Below are 13,805 nucleotides of genomic sequence, written 5' to 3'. Positions count from 1 at the left end.
GTAAGATGGATATGAGAACTCATGTTCAACAAACTGATCATGTCTAGAAACAAAAACGTGATGATCAGAAAGATCAAAGCATAGAAAATCACTCTGAGTGAGAAAATAGCCAAGAAAGAGACAAGGATGAGACCGAGGAGATAGTTTGTGAGAACTGTAAGGACGTAACCATGGAAAACAAAGACTACCAAAAACTCAAAAATTTAGTGGACAACACCTGTTTGTTGAAGAGCTTTTGGAAGGGGGACAGAAAAAAGAGGTTCTCCTCGAGCATTCAATTAGTGAGATATACACTTGTGGTAAAAGCATAGGACCAAAATGTTATTGGGAGAGAAACACGATGTAATAGTGCAAGGCCGATTTCAATAATGTATCGGTGGCGATGTTCAAAGTAGCCATTATGTTCAGGTGTATGTGCATGGAGTGGTGAGATGAATGATGCGACTAGTGGAAAGGAGTGAGCGAAGAGCAACATATTCTCCGCCATCATCTGTAAACAAGGTTTCGATAGTGGAAGAGAAATAATTTTCAACAAGAGCTTAAAAGGTAATAAAAATAAAGTAAACATCAGATTTATGTTGGAGGGGATAAAACCAAATATATTTGGTAAAGTGATCCACAAAAATAACATAGTATCTATATCCATCAACAAAAAGAACAGGTGAAGTCCAAACATCATAATAAATGACATCAAGAGGAGCAAAAGAGGTAATAGAAGATGAAGTAAATGGAAGCTTGTGACTTTTATTAATATTGCAAGAAGAACAAGAGAATTTTTTAAAAACAGACTAAGGAAAAGAAACATTAAACAAAGACAACATTTTCTTAAGAACTTTAACGAAAGGATGCCCCAAATGGTTGTGACATTGCAAAAGAAAAGAGGATGATACGACAGATGATAAACTGAATACTGATGGGTGGTAGATGAGTGAGAAGATGATTTGGGCCAAAGGTAAACACCATCATGGCGCTGACCCGTGACCATAATTGTCCCCTACGACTTTCCTGCACCTGAAAGCAATCATCAAATAATGCAATAGGCACATCATTAGTAGCACATAAGCAGACACCGAGAGTAGATTCATAGACATAGCTGAGACATGCAAAACTTTATCCAAAATAAGTGTTGTAGAAGAGATGGGTAACTATATAGTGCCAGAGTAAGTGATGGAAAGACATGTACCATCACCAAGGACAATGCTGTCAGAACCTAAATAGGGGAATGCAAAGAGAAAATGCTTAGATCGTTGTGATGTGGTGTGAAGCACCAGAGTCCAGTACCCAGTCGAATGAAGTAACGGGCGAATAATAAGTAGCTGTGTTAGCCTGTGGTTAAGACCGCATTGGCAAGCGACATGGAGTAGGAGGTAGAGAAGCCCAGGCAGACTGCGGTATAAATGAACATTGGCAAGCAGAGTGACCAACAGTGCCACATATCTGACATTTACCAAGATATCTCCGTGGTGTTGACCCAGGTGATGCAATAGGAGGATGAGTCCCACACTGCACTGGTGAGCAAAATGATGAAGTCAGACCTGATGGTGATGACCAATGGAACTGAGGTCTAGGAGTGTGAGTGGACCGATGTTGGAATCCAGAGCGCGAAGGGTTGGAGTGTGATGGCCTGGTAGAAGTAGTGAAAGCTGTGGCAGGAGTAACTTGGTGCCGATTCAGAAGTCGTAATTGAGTTTCATAGTTGAGTAGGATTTCAAACAGTTCTTCGAACTCAAGAGGTGAATCTCGAACTTGAAGAGCATGAGATAGATTGGAGTATGCTAGACCAAGCCCATTAAGAATGCAGATTGAGAAATCATCAAAGTCAACGGGCTTGTTCATAAGAGCGAGGGAGTCAATACAGGTTCTGATGTCCTGCATATAAGCAGTGATCGTCTGAGTGCCTTGCGAGAGGTTAGCAAGACGAGTGCGAAGTTCCATGATACAACCACGAGATGGAGAAGCGTAAGTTTTTTTCAAGATTTTCCAAGCATCACGTGTAGAGGAAGAGGATGCAATAAATGGTACTAAGGCAGGAGAGATTGATTCAATGATGGCATTCAGAAGTAATTGATCTTGACGAACCATGAGTGCAAAAACTGGATTAGGTACAGGTGAAGTGGAATCAGAACTTGTAACAGTGGCAAATGGACATGGATGTGTGTCATCAACAAAGCCCAACAGATAATACCCAATTAACAAAGAGTTAAATTGAGCACACCATGTAGTATAATTTGTAGAAGTAAGCTTGAGAAGAGCCTGAGCACTGACATTGATAGCAATGAGGGAATGTTGCTGATCCTGTGAAGTGGAGAAGATAGAAGAAATTGAAGAGACAATAGCAGAACACTATGTTTTGAATATAAGACATTATGACAGTATAATGTCTAGTAAGATACACTGAAGTGCAACAACTTAATATATATTTGTCTCCTTAAAGAAGGCCTAAATATTTTGAACAAGGAGAAAAACATACATGAAAAGAAGAAACAAAATTATATATAGAAATATATATAAGACTGGAATAGAGGAAGATAGAAAGAAAATTGATTTTTTTTGTTTTTTTTTTCTTTCTTTTCTTTTCTTTTTCTTTTTTTTTCTTTTTCTTTTTTAGGAGACTTCAAACCCTATGTCTACCGATAGTGGAGATTGACGGCACCGGAATGGATGACCTGATCTAGTTTGTTGATGGCCGGATCTAGAAGGAGATGATCGGATCTTGAGAGGATTATGGTGGGAAAGACAAGAATGAGGATGGCCGGATCTTGAGAGAAAATGCAAGAATGAGGTCGGATCTAGCTTGTAGATGGGCAGATCTAAAGATGAGAGAAGGCAAGGAGAAGATGGCCAGATCTAGCTTGTAGGTGGCCAAATCTTGGTTGATGATAGCGACGTTGACGTTGTTGATGATGTTGCCGGTGTTGGAGGGGGAGCTTTGGATGGAATCTGACAGGCATGCGGCGTGAGGATCGTGAGTGAGTCTATGTTACCCTTAAGGGCTCTAGTACCATGCAAAGGAAGGAGATAATTGCTTATTGATGATGATTTTTATATATTACAAGGTGTGGGTAAAGAAGTAATATCATGCAACATATACAAGTGCTCTAATAACCCTAATAAGGGCATCTCCAACCCAGCGTCACATTTGACGTTTTGGGTTGGATTTGGCGCCCAAATTCTCCAACCAAGCGTTAATTTGGCGCCGAAAATGAGATTTCGCTTCTGATGGCGCAGCGAGGATATTGCGCGCCACTGTAGCAACGTTATTTTCATTTTTTATTTTATTTTATTTTTTTGTTTTTGATTTTTCGGTTTTGATTTTTCGGTTTTTAATTCTTTTTTTAATTTTATTTTTTTAATTTTTGCTTTTTAGTTTTTTTAAATTTATATGTTTTATTTTATTTTTTTATTTTTTTGTTTTTAATTTTTCGGTTTTTGATTTTTACTGTTTTTAATTCTTTTTTTAATTTTGTTTTTTTAATTTTTGCTTTTAATTTTTTAAATTTATATTTTTTTATTTTTGTTTTGATTTTCGGTTTTGATTTTCTGTTTTTAATTCTTTTTTAATTTTGTTTTTAATTTTGCTTTTAATTTTTTAAATTTATATTTTTTATTTTATTTTTTATTTCTATTTTGATTTTCAGTTTTGATTTTCTATTTTTTAATTCTTTTTAAATTTTACTTTTATTTCTTTACAATTTATATTTATAACTTTATAATTTAATTAAATTATAAAGTTATAATTTAATTTTATATTTTTTAATTAATAACGACATATCAAATTAAAGAAAATAATTTACGAATTACAAATTCATTAAATTAACGAAAATTACATAAGCTATAAGATAAAAACATAGAAAATAATCTTAAAACATATACTATTAGCGATATATTAAAAAAAAAACTACAACACCCAAAATAAAGTTTGAAGTAGATGGGGCTAATAGTCCGGCATGTTATCGCCACTTCCACCAATATTGCCGAAGATGTCATTAAACATATTAGATCCAGAAGGAGGTGGTTGTTGAAAATGCCCTCTTTTCTGTAAAATTTCTTGTTGTTGTGCTTGTATACAAGCACGAATATTTGGATCAGTGATAGAATTCAAATCTCGCATCAAGATTTTGTCCTCATATTTCATTTGTTGAAAAGCAAGATTTTTATTCTGCATTTCTATGAACATTTGTCGATCAGCATTAGTCTTCTCTAACATCTCCATAATCTTAGAGTTATCATCTTTTAGACGACTAAGAGAAGTTGTCACTTCGTCATCCATTTTTTTCTTCAGTTTGGCTTTCTTCTGTCCGATTGGGCGTTCAGAAGGTGAGCCACCAACACTATCATCTAAGTTAAGAGAAAATTGAGAAAGTCCAGGAGATTCCGGTGCATGCGATTCTGGCGTGGGATTTTCAGATTCTGATGATAAATAGTCAAATGCATGCTTTCGAGAAATTTGTCTAGATGTCATGACATTATCTTTAAACTTCTCAAAGTTCCTCACAATGTGCCACACATGATCAAACTTAAACCCTTTCTTGTAGTTAGGATCATCCAAAAGCATCCTCTTTGCTCGATTCATCTATAAATGATTTCAGAGTTATGTATTTGTAAAAATATAAACTTTTGAAGAATAAAATATATAAAATACTTACAATATCTTGGTCTGATGCACCACTTGGATTCAAATTTTTCCACTGTCGAATACATCCGCTCAATTTTTCAACGCCTTTTCTATTGTTTGCATTCGACATTGTAAAGACCGAGCAGAACGCTCCACCCAAGCTTTATCTCTTGTCAGATTGTATTTTTCCTCAACTCGAGCCCATAATTGTTCTAAGGACTGGTTCGTACCAATAATGGGGTCTTGAGTCATTTCCATGTAAATTTCACAAAGGTGGACATCTTCATAAGGAGAGTATCTCGAACTACGAGATTGTTTAGACATTTTTTTCGTGGGTTACAATGAAAGAGAGATTTTTTGATAATAATGGTTGAAATGAGAGATGACATGAAGTTGTTTATATATAGGCAACACAATAATTGAATAATGTGCTAGAATATAAGCAATTTGAATAATGAGACACTCCTCAATGCAAGAAGACAAGCAAACTCAATAATGCACCACCTTATCTTTCTATCAACCGTCGGATGGATTTCTTCCACATCAAAACCGTTGGATTTGAGTTCATCATATCAAACCCTATCTCATTACACTTTCCAATACAATAAGATAAGCAATTTAAATAATGTGGCACTTCCCAATGCAAGAAGATATACAATTTGAATAATGAGACACTTCCCAATGCAAGAAGACAAGCAAACTCAATAATGCACCACCTTATCTTTCTATCAACCGTCGGATGGATTTCTTGCAGCATCAAAAACCGTTGGATTTGAGTTCATCATATCAAACCCTATCTCATTACACTTTCCAATACAATAAGATAAGCAATTTAAATAATGTGGCACTTCCCAATACAAGAAGATAAACAATTTGAATAATGAGACACTCCTCAATGCAAGAAGACAAGCAAACTCAATAATGCACCACCTTATCTTTCTATCAACCGTCGGATGGATTTCATCCACATCAAAACCGTTGGATTTGAGTTCATCATATCAAACCCTATCTCATTACACTTTCCAATACAATAAGATAAGCAATTTAAATAATGTGGCACTTCCCAATGCAAGAAGATATACAATTTGAATAATAAGACACTTCCCAATGCAAGAAGACAAGCAAACTCAATAATGCACCACCTTATCTTTCTATCAACCGTCGGATGGATTTCTTGCGCATCAAAACCGTTGGATTTGAGTTCATCATATCAAACCCTATCTCATTACACTTTCCAATACAATAAGATAAGCAATTTAAATAATGTGACACTTCCCAATACAAGAAGATAAACAATTTGAATAATGAGACACTTCTCAATGCAAGAAGACAAGCAAACTCAATAATGCACCACCTTATCTTTCTATCAACCGTCGGATGGATTTCATCCACATCAAAACCGTTGGATTTGAGTTCATCATATCAAACTTTTTCTTATAAATTGACAATTTTATAAGTTTTTCCATCTATAGAACCCATAAATATATACACAAAATGAGTTACAACATTGGAGGACCGTCAAATACTGAAAATAACATATTGTCATCATCATCTTCTGATGATGATGATAATGACAATATGTTATGGATGTATGATCTCTTTTCAATGGAAGAAGATGCAATGCATCGGGTTATTCAAAATAATAGCATGATATTAGAGTTAACCCTTAGTCATTTGAACAACCGTCGATCCCATGGTGGCTCTATTCCAGGCCATGTTGTTATCAATCGTAATCGAGAAGCGGAGATGGCAATTTGTGGAATGATTACTTTTTCGGAGAACCCACGATATAATCTTTGAAATGTTTCGATCGAAGATATCGGATGTCACGAAGTTTATTTCTTCGCATTGTTGGGGCAGTTAAGAACCATGATAGTTACTTTCAACAACGTTGTGATGGTCTTGGTCGAGGTGGGTTATCTACTTTTGCAAAAAATTACTCGCTTTTCGAATGTTGGCATATGGTTTACTGCCGATGCTATGCTGACGTAATATATCAAAATTGGTGAATCAACTGCAATTGAAAGCTTCAAAAGATTTTGTCGAGCAATCGTAGAGATTTTCACTGAGCAATATCTTAGATCACCTAATGCTAATGATATTGCAAGACTCTTATACATTGGAGAACAACGTGGCTTTCCAGGAATGTTAGGAAGTTTGGACTGTATGCATTGGAAGTGGAAAAAAATTGTCCCACGAGCATGGGGTTTGGACAATATAGAGAAAGGTATGGATGCCCAACCATTATTCTTGAAGCAGTAGCAAATTATGATCTTTGGATATGGCATGCTTATTTTTGGTATGCGGGCACCGACAATGACATAAACATTTTGGAGTCTTCTAATTTGCTCTCCAACCTAGCACAAGGTATTGCTCCTCCTGCTCATTATATCATTCAAGGAAATGAATACAATATGGGATATTATTTAGCTGATAACATATATCCAAAATGGTCTACTATTGTACAAACTATTCATCAACCACGAACTCCGAAGAAAAAATATTTTGCAATGAGACAAGAAGCATGCCGAAAAGATGTTGAGAGAGCATTTGGTGTTCTACAATCTCGTTTTGCAATTGTGGGAGGGTCTGCACGGTTTTGGAGTAAAAATGTTTTACACGACATAATGACTGCATGCATTATAATGCACAACATGATAGTCGAGGATGAACGAGATATCAATGCACCAATCGTGGATGTAAGAGAAGTGACGACCCCAGTAGTTGAATTGGTACAAGATGAAGATGCTCGATTTGAACAATTTCTTGGTCGTTACAAGCAAATTAAGGACAAAGACGCTCATATTGCACTTCGCAATGCATTGATTGAACATTTATGGTTGCGCTATGCAAATAACGAAGATAATTAAAAACTTGTGTGTTACTCTAGTTTCCAATAATGTGTTGTTTTTACCAATGGTGCTTGTTTGTATGTTATATTTTTATTAAGTAATTAATGTAATATTTGTTTTTTTGTATTTGCATTTTTTTAACCAATTGAATTTTTATTTTATATTTAATAAATATTTATAATAATTATAAAAATTAAAATCAAATTTTAAATAATTCATTGGTTAAAAGTGGAAAAGATTTAAAGATGATTAAATTTGTGGATAGTATTAGGGATGGCAACGGGTAGGGTATGGGTAGGGTATGCCAAAACCCTTACCCGTGCACCGTAACCCCTACCCCATACCCGCATTTCTTCACCCGTACCCTTCAGGATAAAAAAAATCATACCCTTACCCTTACTGCCAGAGTACTGGGTATACCCTGCAGTGCACCCGCTTACCCGTTGTTACCCATTGTTCAAATTATCGAATTAAATTTAAATAATAATAAAAAAATAAATTAATTATACATTATATTACAATCTTTAAACACATGTCCATAAATTCAAAAATTACAAGTTGATATATATTTGTTTATCTTAAATTATATAATCACATAAAAAAATGACATTTATTTAGAACTCAATGGTAACTCTACCTTTTTGTTTTTGTTCATGTTTAACTATCTTGGTTTTTGTTTTAAATTTTTTTCATATATCTACTATTTATATTTTTATATAGCTTCAAATTTTTATAAATATCTAGTAAGATTTTTGAATATAAAAATATTATAAGTAATTCTCATAAGTTATATCCGATTGATTTTTTTATTAGTATCTTATTTTTTTCGGGGATGTTTTTATAATTTATAGAATAAATTATTATAACATTATTTTTATATTTGTTTATTTTTAAATTTAATTATGATTTTTTTAATATATATCTAAAAATTCAATTTTTGATAATATTATCAAATATAAATATAGAAATTAAATAAAAATTTAAAAATAATATATTAAGAGAAAATTTGAAGTATTATTTTCAAAATTAATCACCATGAAAAATAGATATTGAGTAAATGTTTAGTTTAATAAAAAAATTATATATATATATATATATGAAAGGGTAAGGGTCAGGGTGAGGGGTTTTCACCCGCACTCCTCTTCAATGGGTAAGGGTAAGGGTGCGGTGTAGGGTGAGGGCATGCCCTACCCGACCCTGCACTCGCTCAAAAACTAATCTGATGTACTCACTCACGTGCATGTCCGATCGAAGAGGTAATACCCTCTTTCGCCAAGATGCATGTCTGATACCTCGATCGGGTAGGGTACAAATTGCCATCTCTAGATAGTATGAATATATAAATTGTGAAATAAAAAAGAATATTCATAGAATATTCTATTTTAGAGTTAAAAATAGAGATGATGGTTGGAGAAACTTTCACTGTAGAAGCTGTATTTTTGAGTACTGAAGCGCTAAATATAGAGTTTTGGGTTGGAGATGGCCTAAGCACAACGGTTCCCTCAAAATTGGGGGGATTGGACGTGCCTAGGTAATATAATTACTTTATTACCCCTAACAACTAAAGAAATGACATGATTTAAATTACCAAATGCCACATGTATCCATCATGTTATGTCAAACTGCACATTTAATTAAAAATTAATACTCTACTTAAAATTAAATTAACCACTTATTACTACTTAAAAATTAATTTTAAAAACTAATTATTTAATTAATTGGTGAGAACACCCTCCTTATCTATTATTATTACTAATTATTTAATATTATACTTTAAAATTAATTTAATCTAAAATAATTTAATTAATTTAACTTAATAAACTATTTATTAAATATAAAAAATTTAATATTTTTTTAAAAATATTTTTAACCGTTAATTTTTTTTAAAAAAAATATCTTCTATTTCACAAAATTAAATTTACAAATTGTCATAAGTAGAATAACATTATTTTGAGATAATAACTACAATCACCACATTGCATAAAAGACGCACATAATAAAAATAAAAAATAAAAAATAAAAAATCTAAAAGATGGGGGATTAATAACCCCATGCGGGGGTTACAATGCATTGGGGTTATTGTTGTAATCCCCATTGTCGAGGTTACAAAGGTAACCCGATGCTACAAGGATGTAACCCCGGCATTGGGGTTAGCATCGAGGTTAACCTGAGATTGGGGTTACTATTAACCCCAACATAAAAATTAAAAAGAAAAAGTCTAATGTCTTTTTAGTGATAGTGGGTTAGTAATCTAGCACACGGGTTGCATCTTTGTAACATAATTAATTTTATTTAGATGTTTATCTAATGTGAAATGATTAGATAAAATCATATTTATTCTGCCCCGCAAATTTTATCTTTAATTTTTAAAATAATATTAGTTATTTTATGAGTTGATGTCAAAGGAAAAACTCTCATTCTAAGAATTCAAGTGCAATTTCCTCACTTGAATATTTATTTATTTTAAGTAAAAATAATTAAATTATATTCTTAAATTAAAATATATAAATTTAAAAACTAAATTAGAAAATGAATAGAAATTAATTTTAAAATTTTTCAGTAAAATTATTTTGTACAGTAGAAATTAAAATAATTTAATAACTATTTTTAAAAAACATATTATTGATTAAAATATTAGACGGTATAAAAGTCATTTGACCCAATTTCTCTTCTATTTCTATACCTTCTTTTATTTTTATCTTCAACTAAACACTAATATTGTTCTCATCTCTAGTCCTATAAAACATTTTTTTTTTTTTAAAGAATCATTGAAGAGCTAGCTCTTCAATGATCATGTGTAAAAAGTACTATTATGTGAAATCTTCGGTCTTTTTCCTCCAAGTACTGACCCTCCCAGCCCGGTTGCTTTGGCGCGCCCAATCCCATTCCATTCCATCCCATCCCATCCCTAAATAACAGTAACGAGAACTTCAAGGTCCCTTTTCTTCTTTCGCTCGCGCTCTCTCTCTCTTTCTCAAGGTCTAAGGTCTGAATGTCCTCGGCGACCATGCTTTCCACTTCCTTGTCACTATCAGCTGCTGCCTCTCGCCTTCCTCTCCCCACAATCCCCAAATTCCCACTTCCAAACTCTGCCACAATTTCTTCATTTTCCCTGCATCTCACTAGATGTTCTCTCTGTATAGCCACCGAGCCTTCGCCTTCGCCTTCGCCTTCGCCTTCGCCTTTGAAAGAAGATCAAGAACGCCATGTGAAACCTTCTCTTGCGGAGGTCTCCAGGACTATTATGGAACTCGCCTCTGTTGGAACGCTGTCAACCACGGTTGACGATGGGTGGCCGCTCGGTATTGGAGCTCGGTTCGTCGTTGACGCCCAGGGACTGCCGGCTCTGTGCTTGAATGACAGCGAGAGGTTCTTCCAGGCTTGTGGAAAGTCAAGTTTTCATGTTGGGGTAATGACTCTCAAGCTTTGATTTTGTTGGCAAGTTTTAGGGGGTCGTAGATTGACCCTTTCTTTTTCTTTCTGTATGCCTACTATGTCGAATTAAGAAATTTGTGAATTTTGATTTCATTTTTGAGCAATTTTATATGAGTTTATACTAATGTTGCGATTTTTATGCTGTCTACTGACACTGACGGATAGATAGAGCTTGTAATTATGGTTTGCCAAATTGTGAGAATTTGGTGGAAGATTTTTTAGGTTAATTACTTAGAGATTTTTGTGTTCTCTAGTGTATGAATACTTCAAGTTAGGATTTTGAATGAATTCTGGAAATGTCAGGGCGGGCACATGCGTGGAGTTTGCAATAGCAAACTCAACAATACATGTGCCCTCACCTTGCACTGTTGCACAAGCTAAGCTTCGAACCCCCTTCTTTAACAAGACATGAACACCTTAAGCAGGGAAGGGTGGGGGATCTTTTTGAGAATTCTTATGTGGTTTGCAGTGCTTGAAATTTTTTCTAAATTATGGAATTAAGGGTGAAATACATTTCTTATCAGTGATTTTGTTTTGTTATTTGGAGAGGTGAAGGATTTCTCTTTACTCATCTTTCCGAGAATTCTTATGTGGTTTGCATAAAGTTAATTGCTTGACAATTTTTCTGAATTTTGGAAACATGGGTGAAATACATATCTTGTCAGTGATTTGGTTTTGTTATTTGGAGAGGTGAAGGATTTCTTTTTATTCATTGGTTGCTTCTTTTATTATGCCATGTTTCAACTTTAGCATTGAGTGATTGTTCTAGTTTTCACTAATTGATAATTTTGTTTATGTGCAACTTCGAACAACAGTTTGAGCAGAGTGGTTTGCGCACCCCACAATGCACTATTTTGGGGAGCTTAAACAAAACTGAGGATGAATCGCTCTTGAAGGTAATGCCCTTGGTGGTTTTAGAGAAGTCAACAAGTCACTAAGGATTTGGTACTCGAAAATGTTTGTCATTCGACATAAAGTGGGTTCTTTTTCATGTTGCTTAACTTTATAGTAATGTTCAGAATATTTTCTTCAGTTTGCATTTTAGCATCTTGAGAGATTAAACAGGATTTTCCTGCAGAGGCTTTGCACGAAATGGGAAAGAAAGTTTGGTGAAGAAGTGGATAAGGACTTTTTGTATGTGATTTCAGTTGAACGTGTCCTTCAGGTGGAAAATTTCAATGAGGTATGCTTGGAATGAAAGGATATTTTGGTTTTCTCAATAGTAATTGAATTGGTCCCATACTCTTTTTTTGAGGAAATTCAGACAATATCCAATTGCTCATTATGTGTTTTAAGTATGATGAGCAAGTGCAGTAAGAATTTTAAATTTGGTATTGAACTGCATAACATGGGAAATAAAAAATTTATATATATGTATATAAAATGCTCAAGAAAGTTGGTGAAACTGCATCCTGAAGCTACCAGGCCCAGATAAAATCTTCACCAAGTATATTTTTTTCATACTAGTGTAGCTAATTTTTGATGTAGAAATCCAAACACAGTGAATTAAGTATAGCTAATGTTTGATGTAGAATCATTACATGGTGAATTCAATATTAACTTTTCTGCTCTTGCTACCATGTGTTAGGAGCACATTTGAATTTATTTTCTTGTACTTTGTTTCTTTGCTCACAGCTTCAAGCATTTCCCCTTTTTGCCTTTCTGGTTGTAATCGACTTCGGTTATGTGTATTTATGCTACTTACTAATTAAATCATTACTTATTTAAAAATTAGAACAAACATAATCAAGACACGCTGATGTAGTTCGATATTTCTAATTTTTAAGTACCATTGGAAGTTTTATTAATCAAAATCTGCTCATATACACTTACATAAATTTGTCATCCATCGTATTGAGAGTTCAATGATTTATTTGTGCTTGTTACTTCTTCTGATAAGCTAAATTTTCAGTAGATTGTCAGCGGGAATGTTTACTTAATTTGTGAACAACCCAGATATTCCTAAAAACTGTTATGGGCCTTCTTTTTCCAGGGTGGCCTCTGGGTAAACTCATTGGAATATATAAATGCTGAACCTGATCCACTTAGGAACTTTGCTGCAAAGATCGTCAATGAAATGAACTCTGTACATTCTGAAGAAGTCCGCCGATTGTGCAACATTTATGTGGACACAGAATTTCAGGTTTGCATCAGTTAATACGTCTATCTATTTCTAAAGCTTTGCCATTGTGCAGGATGATATGTGATTGGAGAGTATTTTCTCAGAGTCTTGCAGCTTTTATTAGCAAGAGCCTGGAAACAACAATAATTACTGATAGTTTCACAAAATATCCTTCGATTATGTTTGCCAATAGGGAACATGTTCAAAGAACAAGCTCATATTTAGACAAGCATAAGTAAACTAAGTTGCACATTTATATGGGCCATCTTTCATGATATTTTTCACTCTGTGATTGATCCTGAAACCGTTTGCAAAAATGATGCATAATCTCCACATGGCAGGTTAGAGACACAAAGATGATATGGGTTGACCGGCTAGGCTTTGACTTGTATGTATATTCTGGCGACAGTGTGTTTGCAGTCCGCATCCCATTTCCTAGTGAAGTCACAGATGAGAAGGGTGTGAAATCATCGTTCAACTCCATGTCTCACTTGGCATGGGAGATAGAGAAGAACTACATCGCTCTGGATTTTGAAAAAGTCAAGACTCTGAAGAAGATCAGATAGTCTATCCATAACAGACTTTCCCACGGCTACTTCTATCCAGTTTCAGAGCTGTTATTTATTGTGCTTTTTCAGCTGTAAAAGACAGCAACATATTGTATTCTTTGGCATGGTTTTGCTGTATCAACATTCAACAATCTGTGGCAGAATTTTTATTAATGGAAATGGATTGAAGATACAGCAGTAATGTGATGACTCTAATTGTTGTAGCAGCTTAT

The 13,805-nt window shown here is 34.2% G+C and overlaps 2 protein-coding genes and 1 pseudogene across 2 annotated transcripts; 2 read left to right on the top strand and 1 right to left on the bottom strand.

Moving 5' to 3' along the window:
• Positions 1-3,934: 3,934 nt before the first annotated feature.
• On the bottom strand, positions 3,935-4,745 carry LOC120254801. The gene is made up of 2 exons (XM_039262826.1): positions 4,647-4,745; positions 3,935-4,573 (listed from the first exon to the last, which is right to left on the bottom strand). Exons 1-2 carry the CDS (start codon positions 4,743-4,745, stop codon positions 3,935-3,937), a joined length of 738 nt encoding a protein of 245 aa, XP_039118760.1.
• Positions 4,746-6,109: 1,364 nt separating this feature from the next.
• On the top strand, positions 6,110-7,485 carry LOC120254800 (annotated as a pseudogene).
• A 2,843-nt stretch (positions 7,486-10,328) lies between these two features.
• Positions 10,329-13,767, top strand: LOC120254809 (glutamyl-tRNA reductase-binding protein, chloroplastic-like). Its single transcript, XM_039262836.1, has 5 exons — positions 10,329-10,876; positions 11,718-11,798; positions 11,981-12,085; positions 12,896-13,045; positions 13,366-13,767. The coding sequence occupies exons 1-5, from the start codon at positions 10,460-10,462 to the stop codon at positions 13,588-13,590; spliced, it is 978 nt and encodes a 325-aa protein (XP_039118770.1). The 5' UTR covers positions 10,329-10,459; the 3' UTR covers positions 13,591-13,767.
• Positions 13,768-13,805: the final 38 nt, after the last annotated feature.

Source organism: Dioscorea cayenensis, unplaced genomic scaffold (assembly GCF_009730915.1).
Source record: "Dioscorea cayenensis subsp. rotundata cultivar TDr96_F1 unplaced genomic scaffold, TDr96_F1_v2_PseudoChromosome.rev07_lg8_w22 25.fasta BLBR01000641.1, whole genome shotgun sequence".
Lineage (NCBI taxonomy): Eukaryota > Viridiplantae > Streptophyta > Magnoliopsida > Dioscoreales > Dioscoreaceae > Dioscorea > Dioscorea cayenensis.
This window is presented reverse-complemented; position numbering and strand designations above follow the sequence as displayed.

Bases quoted from the DNA above. Each gene is read 5' to 3' on its own strand.
- LOC120254809 (XM_039262836.1), top strand. From the start codon at position 10,460: ATGTCCTCGGCGACCATGCTTTCCACTTCCTTGTCACTATCAGCTGCT. The intron at 11,799-11,980 runs GTAATGCCCTTG...ATTTTCCTGCAG, and splicing joins AGGATGAATCGCTCTTGAAG to AGGCTTTGCACGAAATGGGA. The intron at 13,046-13,365 runs GTTTGCATCAGT...TCCACATGGCAG, and splicing joins ATGTGGACACAGAATTTCAG to GTTAGAGACACAAAGATGAT.
- LOC120254801 (XM_039262826.1), bottom strand. From the start codon at position 4,745: ATGTCGAATGCAAACAATAGAAAAGGCGTTGAAAAATTGAGCGGATGT. The intron at 4,574-4,646 runs GTAAGTATTTTA...AATCATTTATAG, and splicing joins GTGCATCAGACCAAGATATT to ATGAATCGAGCAAAGAGGAT.